General features: G+C 37.6%; 1 protein-coding gene across 6 annotated transcripts in view; it reads right to left on the bottom strand.

Moving 5' to 3' along the window:
* Positions 1 to 14,186, bottom strand: part of LOC126919519 (LIM domain only protein 7) — a 156,456-nt gene that overhangs the window by 8,608 nt on the left and 133,662 nt on the right. For 5 of the 6 annotated variants that reach the window (XM_050728855.1, XM_050728852.1, XM_050728857.1 and 2 more), the window contains 6 exons: positions 11,683 to 11,829; positions 10,129 to 10,317; positions 9,724 to 10,011; positions 8,046 to 9,458; positions 6,430 to 7,434; positions 298 to 621 (listed from right to left, as the gene is read on the bottom strand). In XM_050728855.1, coding sequence (XP_050584812.1) covers positions 298 to 621; positions 6,430 to 7,434; positions 8,046 to 9,458; positions 9,724 to 10,011; positions 10,129 to 10,317; positions 11,683 to 11,730 — 3,267 coding nt within the window. In that variant the 5' untranslated portion in view covers positions 11,731 to 11,829. The remainder of the gene's footprint in view (positions 1 to 297; positions 622 to 6,429; positions 7,435 to 8,045; positions 9,459 to 9,723; positions 10,012 to 10,128; positions 10,318 to 11,682; positions 11,830 to 14,186) is intronic. The other variant, XM_050728858.1, reaches the window with a different exon arrangement.

The raw sequence follows: 14,186 nt of genomic DNA, 5'->3' as shown, positions 1-14,186 counted from the left end.
TAAGGTAGTGAATTTCGGAATTATTCTGCTATAAGAAATAAGAAAAGCGACTTATCATGCTCCCTCGCCTCCTTCCGTTATCTTTACATATCATATTCACGTATTATCAAACAGGTAGTTCTAGCATTAGCAATACTATGGACTTTTAAGAAGAGAAAAGAAAGCTAACACACCACGCGATTCAAGAATAAAGAACAATTCTATGCAAATTTTTAACTTGATCCATCTACCAATCTCCAATCCAATCGATTGGGATCAGCGAAACGAGGATTGTTAAGGAGTATCGTATTTCTTTACCTGTTTAGACATGGGCGATACCATATCGGGGCTAAGGAGGCTCATCGTATCCATCTTGGCGATTTCCGGTTTGCCAAGGGTCAAGGTCGTCGGTCTTTCAGGCACAGGCACAGGGACAGGGACGTTCGCGGACGGCTCGCTTTCAGGTACGTCGTGCACGTCGATCGACTCCTTGATCGAGTTTCGTGCCGGTAGCTCGTACTGCTCGATCTTCCCGTTCATCGTCACTTCCTTTTCCTCGTGCTCTTCGTGTTCGACTGGCGGGCTCGGCTGGCAAATCGCCGCTGCCTCCTCGTCGTCCGCTTTCTCGATAACGATCGGTTCCTGAAGAGACGATCTCTGCGTTATTGCTTCTGCCGTACGCGTATTTCGCAACGCTACATTCTATGCAAATCAACACCGGCGTGCTACACCCGCCGACCAGGGTTTCTCAAACTTTCACGGCTCTTTTGTCGATATAGCAAGGTATAGGGTTATTACAGTCAGTTATGTCTCAAACGTCTTCAAATCCAATGTTGAAGTTTGCACAAGATAATCAGAAGCTTGTTATATGGGATGTCATTAATTCTTGACATGATTGGTATTTTAGTTGCAGGAAGAAAATATAAAAAACGAGAAAATGATTCTGATCCAAATAACCCTACTTTATGCCATATTGATTCGTTCTCAATTGATAGAAGGAATAGTGTTTGAAACACACGATGGCATCGATTTTACTGGAATTTTTTTACAATTTCCTTCGTGGCAAAATAGTCGAGTGATCCGATAAAGTTTTATCTATATTTGATAATCGTTTTTGCCCACATACTATGAACATGTGCCCGTGAAACTTTTAACCGAGTGAGATAAACTGTTATATTTACACTGTTAACTTTTTGAGGCGTGAGCTGAATCTTATCAACTGATTCGTTTTAAATGATGTTTTATACAGATTGTTGTTAATATTGCCCATATTAATGTTTAATTGCTTTTAATATGAATAGATATTATTCTTTGTTGGTGTCGTAAGGATATTAAGAGAAACAAGCGTAAAACATAGCTTGAGAAACACTGGATTTCGAGCAACAGCTTCGGAGGCAACTGTAGTTTCGGATGGAAGATTATTTTGCATTCTAAGAGTATCTTTTTGCTTCTTTATTTTTTTTTTCTCATGTTCGATAGACACCGATGCACCAGCGTTCATGCATGACTATCGTAAATTTTTTTTCTTGTGAAATCCGTGCAATGGCGCACACATAGAACGATGAGTTATTCTGCTAGATTATGACAAACAAACAGATTCGTAACTAAATGTATGCAAATTAAAAAGATATTAATTTAAAACAGATGTAAAGATCTTTTAAACATTCATTTTCAAAACATAACACATATATATAACTATCGGTGCATATATGGTTAAAAGAAATATAAGAAAGAAAATAGTGAACAAGAAATTTCATGTTATGTTATTAAAAATTCTGATAGTCACTACTAATGCAAAATTTTATAATGAATTAAAAACATATTTATAGTAAAACTCCATTTATCCGAACTGATGTCATCATAATGGCCAATCTGATCCTGATTTCAGGCTATGTGACGCATCGTTTATACGAATAAAAGCTTGTGTCTTAATATTTATAAATTTCAGTTTAGCAAAATCTAGTTATATTAATAAAATTATAATTAATTTATTAATATTAATATATATAACATTAATATATTAAAAAAATGAATCTTGATTATACGAATGATAAGCAGCGAAGGAAAGGAGTACTGGTAGACTTTTATTATCCGATTGACCCAACTATCAGACCTTTTTCTTCCCCGACCCTGTCATCGTAAATCGAGTTTTACTGTAGTTATATAAAAATATAATGCATGCATCAGTGGTGAGAAGCGGTAAATGTACGTAGTTTATTATTTCGTAAGTTTTCATGCAAATATGATGTCATGTATTATTGCCATCGTCTAAGAAAGTGCGAACAAAGATAAGACGTTTCGGCAATAATGATAACGTTTATCTAAATCTAACCGCACAGGTAGAAACGTGACTAAGTTCGTTATTTCGATTCTCAGTTCTCAACTGGCTTCTAAAGTACAATGCGAAATATTTAACTGAAATGTCAATTCCATCAGTCATACCTAATAAAGAATACGGCATTGCTTATCGATGAAGATCATCTGGAAAGAAGTTTTAACAATAAAATAATACGAAGCTAATGTAACATTATACTCAAGAATATATTTGAGAAGTACTAATCATGACTTCCGAAACGAAAAATCCCGCGAAAAAGATTAAAAGAACCACTCGTTTTAATTGTTCTAATAACTTTGTATAATCGTTTAGGAAATGATCCGACTCGAGATAAATAGCTTAAGAGAAATTGAAAGTAAAAAATGAAAGTAAGCGTGCAAACGTTTAAAAGTAAGCGTGGTTCTTCGAATACAATTTCCAGTAGACTCGAGATGAAATATATCGTATTGAAATGTCTAACGTGGAATTTTCATTGAAGATTTTGAAATTAGATAAAAATAGGAGATCTTGATAGCAAATGCTTTGTTTAATCCCGATCCTGTCAAGATAACGTACAACAGGAAATGGTTTAGAGCTGTTTGAAAGCCAACAATCAATCATATTAATCCCAGTTATTTTCTCTTGCGAAAGAATCGTAAAGGAAACAAATAAAAATGTGAACTTCTGAATGTAAATATATCCAGGATTTTGATAATTGATTTTTCTAATCAATAAATAGTTGAAAATAATGTAAGAGGTTTAAAAAGTCATCTGGTTTACGACGAAATGAATGCAGCGATAAAGATTTTATCACGAAAAAATACCGATTTACGACTATTTGGAACGGTGCCACAGAGATAATTACTTCAAAGTGCAAAGATCGGCGAGTTTACAGTACATGGAAGATTCTAACACGCTTAGGTTATCGAAGAAGAACATCTTTGGTAATTGCAAACTGATTACCGACATATTTCGTTGCTTTCTGGATGTATTTCAGGATGACCTGATACTTTATCGTGTTATTAAAACGCACGCTGTAAATTGCCAAGAAACTTTATGCCAGTTACACAGTTTAATTATAAAATTTATCTGTTAATAATTTCCGTTTTAATAACTATCGTACAATAAATGAAAAAACCGCAATGTGATCAAGTGCATAAATTCTACGTAACGCGCACAAAAGTGTCAAATGTGAATATCTAGTCGATAGAATTTCTATTTAACATTTGAGGAAAACTTTTTACATCACGTTAAGAAGTGGAGAAACGAGGTTTGTGCGTTGATACGAAAACGAGGATTGGCACGAAACTAGGAAACTGGTAAAATCAATTAAGCTGCAGCCATGCATAATCTCGGATCGATAGCAAATATGAGAACTAGCGATAAGCGGGATAGAACTGAATATCCGGTCATAAAAGGTAGAAAAACACATGATCGTGTGGGGTTTATCGCTAGCTTGAACAATCGAAAATACCGTCTTACCTCTTTACAGTAGCGGATCTTAGATTTACAACACTGGCTTGAAATTACACGATGTTCGTTGACGATGATGGCAGACAAAGCTAGTAAAAAATGGAACGAACTTCTAGCATTTGGTATAATTACTCTTCTCGACCATAGATGGATGGATATGGAAACGATTTCCATTAAGTTTATCACAAATCAAAATTCAAGCAATCAATAAACTTTTACGAAGAGGAAAAATCGAAACTAAGAAAAATAGGTGATATATGTGAGAAAAAGTAATTTTGTGACACACGGTTTTTTTAGAAGGTTTTTTTTGATTGGTTTTATACTACAGGTCAATGGTGTTTGGATATTAATAATATTACTAATTAGTGATGTTGCTAAATAAATATCGACATTCACGCAATTATTGCGTTTTATTTACGTATGCTTCGAAGAAAAACAATTTAAAAAAATAAAAAAAACATAATGAACATTGTGATGGAACAAATGTTACTTGGAATAAAGACATTTCTAACGAAAAAATGTGCAAATGTATTAATAACTGGCAAAATAATGCATGGATAAAGGGTAAATCAGATGGTCAACAAAAAAACTTTCTCAGCGATCAAAAAATGTCACTAGATGAAATGCCATACGAATTCTTACCTCGTTTAATGCATCGATTAACGTCATAAAAAACGAAGTACGCGATGACTCAAGATATAATAGAACGAGTAATCGTAACAATTCAGGACACTTTTATCGTGACGTGGGTCAGTAATGAACGCCTTTCGTAATAATTAAATGTCACTCTGACCGATCTTCGACCCATGGTTCATGAGGACGGCACATTGAACGCGTTCGTCACTTGATTGCGACTGCACGTTAAAGCTCGACGTCGTTGTTTACCGATGACACGTATATTGCAGAGACGATAAGGCGATTCTTGATAGACGAGGTTCGTCCGACGCTTGCTCTATACGAGGCTTACACACGTTCATCTTTCATTGACGAATGAATCGAAGCCCAGTCTCGAAATGCACGACGATTGGGTTATTTCGTGAACAAATCAGTGGAACAGACAGTTTGAAAATTTATACTGTTTCCCCTTTATTTACGTTTTGAATATACTTAGCAGAATTTCCAAGTTTTATTTCGAACAATCAGGGTGACGAAGACAATGGTAAAATTGATCGGTCTGTTATACATCTTTAAATTCAATATTGATTTTTCGGCAGTTTACCGTTTCTCTCGAAAGGCATTCGATAACGATTATCGCGTATTCGTCGAAGCGAAATCAAGATACTTTGAAGCAAAAATGGATACGTCGATTTCCTTTATTTCTACGAAAGATTTCATGGATTAAATATCACATGTTTCATGACTGATATATTGTCAAGAGATAGATATTTAAATCTTCGCAACTTTGACTCATTCGTGCTTCAAAATCTTTTATCAAGGAAATTTGTATATCCTTGGTTACGATGGAAACACGACACGACAAATTTCTCTGCCCACTGAATTTTATATTTCATTAACCGCATACGCCTCCCCCAAGCGTTACAATCGATCGTTATCCACTATATAGTGCGCGCCGAATGTCGACAGGTCGTATTTTAAGATCGATTACAAGTTAATCTAAAACGAAGTCTTATTCTTACCGTGTTAGAATAGTTTGAAATAGTACCTATCTAGGATTCGTTTTTATCCATTGGTTCTTTATTGTATGGATAATATTAAATAGTTTAATAATGTTAAGAATATCATCAATACTGTTTAGAGCCACACCAAAATTTTCTTATCGCTTAGAATATTTTACGATTTTTGTTACGACAGCGATCGATCGCATTTAGGCATCGGTATTTAGGTCCAAAATGTATTCCCTGTTTGATTAAGCCACTACGTTTTCCGCGATTATCGACGTTTGTACGAATTGGTACAACGTTTACCTCCGGCTAGTACGTGTTTCTGGTTACGTGATCTAATTCTACTCGATACTGGGGGGGGGGGGGGGGGGGGTTATTATATACGTTTTGCTCCTGCGTCGTCTATTTACATCGTTAACTACGGTCTCACGCCTTCGTTTCCAGTGAGATTTGTGCGTAATGGCGGATAATAAATACGTGTGGAAGCGATAGGCGAAGACGGGTTAATATTATCCGGGAGTTCTAAGTGGCAGGATTCAGTTTCTTGATCTTGATAAATCCCAGACGCGAATACGACTTCCTAATATTTCATTGAATCAAAACGCGTTCTGTTTTAAACGATTACTTCATATAGTGTATATCATATGTATATGAATAGTTACCATAGAAACGATCGAGGCACGATAATGGAATTGTTCAGCTAGGTACGATATAAGCTCATGAGAGTAACATTCGTTAGAAACTCTTTTTTACTGTTTCGTAGTTTCAAACTAATCTTCGAATAATCTCTGAATCCTTTCGTTTTTCTCTTTAATTATCGATAAGCAGTCGTGTAGCGATTCCTGCCACTTGAACACTCAATTCTAAAGCCCATTCTTATGTACAAGATCTAAATGGAAGTTAGACGAAGCTAGGTCTAACGATAAGGGCGAGATAGAGACAATAGCGCTACGCGAGGATAGTCATAAAGACGAACGAATTTTCTCGTTTCCTCTTTTAAGACTTTCTCGAGGGGCTGCTAGATTGCTGATCGATCCTAACCTCAGTCGCTGAGCTCGGCTTCTCATTGACGCGATCCACGGTGATGAATGGCGTCACTGGAGATGTCGTAGGTGTCTTGCCCTGAGGTACCACCACCTTTTCGCAAATTTCCATCACCGTTCGGCGTTTTTCTGCAGGCAGTGTCTCTTCACCCACCGTCACCTGGTGTTTCGTGCTGAACGTTGGGGACGAGATATGTTTCGTGCTGAAGGATGTCAATGGTGTTTGTTCGAGATTCGAGGATGGTGACAGGGGAATATTCGAATTACATGATACATTAGAACTAACGGGGATTGGTATTTCTGATGCTTTTGGACAAGACAACTGATTGGTTGGACTCTTAACATTTGACGTTCTAGCTTTTAATGATGGTGTTTTAGAGGAGGATGGTGAAATGGGCGGACTCAGAGAGGAGGTAGAACTGGTGGGGGATGATTTAGTGCCTATCGTTTTTCGAGGAAGCGGAGTGGGAATCTTTGATGCTGCCCGTGGAGACGTGACTGGTGTCGTTATAGTCTTTGGAACTTCTTTCGCGATACAGTTCGAAGCTGAGGTAGCGTTAGACTCTAATTGAAGGTTCGTCGGAACAGCTGCCACTCTAACAGGTGACAGTGAACAAGTGTCTATAACGGCAGAGTCTAATGGTACTGGAGACGAAGCCATAACTTTGGTTGAATCCTCTTTTGAGGCACCCTGAACCTTTTCGTCGACGCCGAATTTCGGATCCTGCTCGTTCGCGCAAAGTTTGCTACTGCACGCGACAGAATTCGATTCTTTAGCGGGCAGAGAATCTGTTTTAGTTTCTAAATGTTCTTTGGGGCCAGGCAACTTTGGTTTGGGAAGCATATCGGGAGGTGATCGTCGCGGAGGTACTTTGGGACTTTGATACACGATCGGGCGACTCGTAGCAGGATAGGAACGAAGTGTACTAGAGTTAGTAACTTCTATGTGTGCCTGCGATTGTGATTTGTTAGTCGACAGTTCCCCAGAAGTGTCAGCAGTACCCTAGAGAACCAAAGAGTTATTGGATAGATCGTACTATCTGCCATCCCGTTACCAAACAACAAGAATAGTAGGTTATCACTCAAAGTCACGATTGTTAAAAAATGTTTCAGTGTGCGGTCGTCAAGTAATAGCTTGTTTGAAGTCATTTGAAATTATGACGGAATATAATGATAAAATATAAATCATGATATTCATATGACGAAGAAATTATACGCTACTGATATATAATCAATTTTATTAAAATATGGATGGAATTTAAAATTCATGATCTTTACTTTGCAGCAATTCTTCTCAACAAGAGTATACGTTTCATTTTCGAATTTACGTGTGAAACATAGTGGTAGATATAACTTCTAATTTAAACTGAAATGTTACTTGACGCCCGTCCTTTACAACCTAAACCGACCCGAATACTTAATCTTAATATTTACGCGATTATTCGATACTTGGTAACATAGAAAATAAATTTCGCGAACGGCAAGCAAACTCAACTTGTACCCCACTCAATAGACTCTCACTTTTACATACGTCAGCCAAGTAGATATAACGACAACTAAAAGTAGATTTACCCAGTAGAGAAACCGCCATGCAACACCGTAGTTACGCCTTACCTTCTTTGTTACTACTGCGTCAGGTTGGCTGGCAGAAGTCGTCGAGATTTCGTTCACAGATACAGCGGCGCTTTGCTGTTCAACGACAGTTACGTTCGTTGTCTCGACGTCGCGAGGTTCCTCCGGTTTCTCCTCGATCACCTCCTGTCGCTCGATAATCGTGCTAGTGTGCACGATGTCTTCATCGACTGGTTCGTCCGCTTGACTCACGGAGCAGCTGACGTCAGCCGTGTGAATCCCTGAATCCTCGCGATCGGTATCGTTTAACAATTCGGCGGATGACGACGACGCCGGATAACGTCTGCCGTAATCGAGTTCCTCCAAGCTTTGCACTCTTTCGAACGTGTCGGGACCGCTGGAAGCATCCGCGTCCAGAGAATCCAGGCTTCTATGGAAGGCGGCTCTTGGCACGCGATACTCTGAGTCAGGCGACGAGCTTCTCTCACTAGGAGTCGAGGTATCGATTCTATTCTCTTGATCCCGGAAGCACAACGAGTGTTTTCCTACGGAGGATGATCTCTTATCGGCTGATTCTTTGCTCCTGGCCGCGTCCAAGGCGCTCAAACGATCCTTTATCGATCTGGCGGACAGCTCGCCATTATGTCGTAACTCGTGAGCGGTACTGCCAGGTACCGATGACTCGTCGCTGCTGCTGTATTTTTCCAAAGTGGACAATCTATCCCGTAGCGGTCTGACTGTCTCCAATTCTTCGGTGCTCAGCTTACGATACGCAGAACTTTTGTTCTCTCTTTCCGACGTCTGCTTCTCCAGATGAGATAATCTTTCGCGGATCGAGCTCATGTCACCGGACAGTCTGTTTAACGCTTTATTCGCGATCTTATCCATATGCTCCGACTCGTGTTTCTGTTTTTCTAGGTTCGATAGTCGTTCCTTGATAGATTTCGTGCCGGTAAAATCTCCGGAGAGCCTGTTGTTCGTTTTGTTCTCGTTGTTCTTCTGCGAGGCTTTCTCAAAGATCTCTCGCCTCTTCAGGATATCGACCTTCACCACCGGTATGGTGGATTTACCTTCGTCGTTTAAACTCGTCTTTGAACCGTTCGTTGATGTCTTGGTGCTGTCGAGTTTTGAGTCCAGGTTGACCAATGATCGCCTTGGTATATTTTGAGACACTCGAGACACGTAACCGCGAATCGCACCCTCGTACGTATATTCCTCTGGTTCTGGGGAGCTGATCGTCGCTGTTGTCGCTGAATCGTACTCCTGATTGTTGTGACTATGGTTGCTGCTGTGAAATCCGTTCCCGAACGGTTTCTTCGTCGTCGTCGTCGTCGTCGTTGTCGCTGACGTCGTTGTGGTCGCTGATGATGTCGTGATATCATTGTGGATCACGCTCTCGCTTGCCACGTTGTCCACGTCCGAGTGATTCTTCTCTATTTCGCTATCTCTGTCGCTCTGGAAAATGTTTGTCGAGTTTTTGGTTTTATGTGGAAATAAGAATAATTATTGTAAAGAGTAGGCTGCGAGAATTTTCGCATTGAGGAAAATTGCTTTTTAGTCAGGATAAATTCTTTCTTCACTGAAGTTTTTATAAATGTCCTAACACTTACGAATGAGATGCAGCTATATAATTATTGCTTAGAAGCATTTTTTATATTTTTGTTTAAATAAGAGATGTACGAAGTATTTTATATAATATTGATAAATATATGATTTTTACCAAGACACTGTGCGTGTCATCGTGCGTATCGCCGCTAACCGAGCTCTTTCCGCTGCTGGTTCCTATACCAAGGTCACTCAGATCATTGGCATCTTCCTCGTGGTACATGGCCAAGCTGATGCTCAGTTTCCGACCCCTACTGCCTCTCTCTTCCATCATTTCTGAGAAAGTCTTGCTCCGACGACGCTGTCGATCGTGTTCCTCCAGTTCGAGTTTCTTAACCTCAACCACACGTTCAATGATGTGTTCCTGACGCTTCCTTCGACTACTCTTCCAATTGTCCAAATTCTGAACACACCATAGAAGCAATGATTTAATACATAAAGATATTTGAATAAATCCAATAAATCTTCATTCTTAGTGTAGGCATTTTCATTTTTTGTTTTTATTAAGAAATGATCTTACCGATTGCCAATCCTCGGGATCATCGCGAACTTCTTGTTTTATTTTCTTTACTTCCTGGACTTTTTGCAATTGTTCTTGAGCTGTACGATATAAAGAGCATGGTCCAACTTTAACAAACTGAAGAGGGTTGGTTGCTTGTTTAGGAGGCGTTTTCAGGGTCGTTTTTAATTTTGGCGGCTCGTGTGTGATCTGAAATAATAAATATACTAAATATATTTGTTTTCGAATTTTATAAAAATTTCTAAGAAAAATCCAAATTTAACGAGAAACACGTTCTGTTTTCAGATGACGAACACGCTTGAAACTTGCTTAACCATAGAAGTTTCTTCAACAAGGGGGTGTAGTCCTTATAAAGTGCAACGACCGATCATCGTTTCAAGGATCACTTCAAAAAGAGTGAGTCAAATCGGGTCATTGATCGATGAGTGAAGAAGAAGCGTATGGTGACGGGACGAAGACAGAAATACTTCTATAGATATATGGATGTAATCAATTTTATAAAATAATATAATAATTAAGTGACTCTTAAAATTAATAAATATTACTATAATAATGAAATAATTTTCAAAATCAACGCAAATCTTTATTGCACATTAATTAATTTGAATTAACTGCAAAGTTTTCGAGAAATTATCTAAACTCTTAAGAAAAGATGGAGAAGCATATTAAGTAGAAGATAAAAGAGATGAAAGGAGAGCGGAAGTGTATAATAAGAATAAAAATAAAAATACGTAGGATAGAAGGGGAAAAGTAATCAGTTTCTAGTTTAAAGTCGATAGCCAAGCAAAAACGGTTGTTACGGCGTCGTTGACTAACCGGAAGCGGAATCACGCTCCTATGGTACGAAGGCTTTTCAGAAGCGAACATCGTTGCGATCCGCTGTGCGGTTGTTGGCGATTGTCGAGCGGACTCTCGGAAAATTGTATTCCTTTGTCTGTTTAACTCTTTTATATGCTATGAATTCGATGTGAACGTTAAAAGTGACGTTTTAATTACTGGTTTTTAACTCGGGTACAGTTTTTTTCGTATTTGAGCGCGACGCGTTAAAATATCTTCCTTTCTAAATTACCACTTTTCTAATACCATAGATAATAATACTATAGTAAATGAAACTTAGATAAAAATGTGAGACGAAATAATTCCTTAACGAATCTCTAATTATATTTTCTCGAATTGTATTTATAAAAGATAAACACTATCACTAGTATCACTAGTATCACTAATCGACAGCCAATAGTTACAGTCATAGCAATCACGTCTTGATACCTTTATTAATTTGTCTTGTTAAACGGATTATAATTTAAATAATTAAGAAAGTTAGGAAAGCCTTTCAATTCGAACACGTGAACACGTCCAATTCTCCACTAAGTCTACAATTTTGTACTTTATTCGAAATCAGGTAGGAAACAAAAATCTCGACACTTCCATTTGTGCCTTCATCGAGAGAAAATGGAACGCCATTTCCTAAAGCATTCATCTCGCCACCCCCTAACGTTTTTTTGTTGGTCGCTTCCTGCGGAAACGACAACCGTAGAAAGGATATATAATACTCACCATCCTCTCGTTTCGCCGCTCTGTGGCGGCGGACTGCGAGGCAGGCATCCTTCGTTCCTTCCTCCTTCTCTCTCTTCTTTAGGGGAGCTCCTCCTCTTCAGTGTAGGACGACTGCTCGCGCGGTCGGGCCCATCCTACGCCTCGTCCCTGGAACCGATCAACAGGAAATCTTATTAACTGACGAACTAACGGGAAACGGACGTCTCGCGGTGGCAGAACGCCGTTCAATCCGAGAAACGGCGACGCGGCGCGACGTTCCTGAATGCTATCTGATTTCGCGGCTGGCGAATGGAGCTGTTCGGTAGGCGAACGTAGACATTGTCGAAGGGTAAAATCGATATGGTAGTGAGAATGAACACGGCTGGAGATGAATAACGTGGTTGTAGTTATTTATTGAGCCAGGATTTTCAGATATGTATAGCGTTCTGCAAAAGTCTTGAGCTATCTATATTGTCATGACATCTAAATCATATTTTTAGAAAGTATTTTCACACAGCGTTATATAAGAACAAACCTTTCAACTATTTCATAGTACTATTTATTTGTAACTTAGTCTTAGATTATACATTTTTTATATATATTTCAATGAATTCTAACTTACTTTGTATTTATGCTGGAGTTATGTTACACTTGTGTTGCGTGTTCGGTTATTATTTTATTGTAGCAGAATTTTTTCTGAATAGAAATGGAAGAAGCTTGTGACGACGAAATGAAGATTAAAGAACGTATAAATAATTATTACAAGGCATGAACAGTGACTATACTTGTGTCATGTCTTGTAATTAATGACAAAACAATTCACTTTTGTGTTGAAAATATTTTTATAACATGAATAGATATAGCGTAAGAATAATACATTCACAATGTATAAACCGTGAATTTCTCGATTATTTTGGATTATTATTATTTTGGATTTTTTTGGATTTTTTTATAGAAAATTAGCTTATTGATTTTGAATTATCCTAAATTTAAGTTGCTGGTTTTAATTCTTGTGTAGATTATTTTGTTGAAGAATATTCGGGACGTACCGCAATACTGAATTGAAATATTTGAAAAGCTACCTCTTTAGACTCTTCAACTGAAATTGAAAAAAGCTGAGTGGAACCAAGGGAATAAATTTCTCAAAAAGGTACGCGACAAAGAGAGCAATTAGTCTCGAAGAAAAACCGAGCAATTGTAGGCTGGAGACAAAACTCAGAAGGGACAAAGTATCGAGATGGTGGACAATGGAAATTGAAAGGAGCTCTTTTACAATAGACGAAAGGCTTGGGATGAAAACAACTGGGTACAATGGACGAGGGCATGAAACCAGATAATGAAGAAGAACGAAAGAAGAAAGCTTTCATAGAAAGATGATAATATCTTGTTGTGTGTTATAAATCGATATAAAAACTGATATAGTGATTTCAGGTAATATTCGAGCATTTATCACTATTCGAAGACACTTTTAAGAGTACAACATTATGTGTGTTATAAGAAATTTTTTGAAATGTCATTATGTCTGTAATGAAATATGTATATCGTAATTAAATTGGTAAAAGAAGCAAATCCGAAATGCGTGATTTATTTCCTGATTTATTTTGTGATGTATTTCAAAATATTTTGTATAATATATTTATAAAAAGTTTCAATGAGTATCCAAATGCTTCAGGCTTTAGGGCTTGTATCGAACTCTAAGATCACCAACAGTATTCAATAAAATAATGATGATTTGCTTAATTATCTAATATGAAAAAGAAAATGATCAGAGAAAGGGGAAAGAGGTAGATACTCGAAGAGATTCAAATTGTGAACCTTAAGAAACTCTGTAAAGAAATGTTTGAAGTTTTTATTTGGACACCGTGAAACTGGACGAAGATCAAACTAGGGAAATAATCCTTGTTGCAGAATTCCCTTGGAAGGGAAGATAAACCGAGAGTAAAGAGAAAAACAGGAGAGATCGTGTTAAACTGGTTCAGATCCAGCGTAGAACGATATTAAAGCATTCGTTCGATCTGGGAAAATCAAGCAATAGAAAAGATTATTTTATCAGAAAAGAGCAGAAAGTCGCTTTTGCCTGCTTCACTAATGAACTGATTAATTTAGCATGTATTTACGCAAGACAACATCGAAACTATAATTAACAGGATCGACTTCAACGATTCCTTTGCTACATCGATTTTATAGCAGCCGGTTGATATTGATAACAAGCAAGAGAAATGAAATGAGATCAGAATTTATTTAATCTTATTCTCATTATTCATTTGCAACATGAATGCATTATTATAACACTCCTTGATTATTACAACACTCCATTTTTATGTAAAGATAAAGGATACTGTTTTACATAAAAACGAAGCTATTTAATTATTCCGGAAAATTGAATTATTTTACATGAGTAGTTTTGAATAATCAATTCTCTATTATATACAATATATATGCTCTGTTAATTTCTATTTTCTTAAATCATCGAGACAGAAATTTTTACGATAAGAGCAATGAAGTTTCTATAAAGAAGCATCATT

This window comes from Bombus affinis, chromosome 8 (genome assembly GCF_024516045.1).
Source record: "Bombus affinis isolate iyBomAffi1 chromosome 8, iyBomAffi1.2, whole genome shotgun sequence".
Lineage (NCBI taxonomy): Eukaryota > Metazoa > Arthropoda > Insecta > Hymenoptera > Apidae > Bombus > Bombus affinis.
The sequence above is the reverse complement of the archived record's forward strand: the minus strand, read 5'-3'. Positions and strand labels throughout refer to the sequence as shown.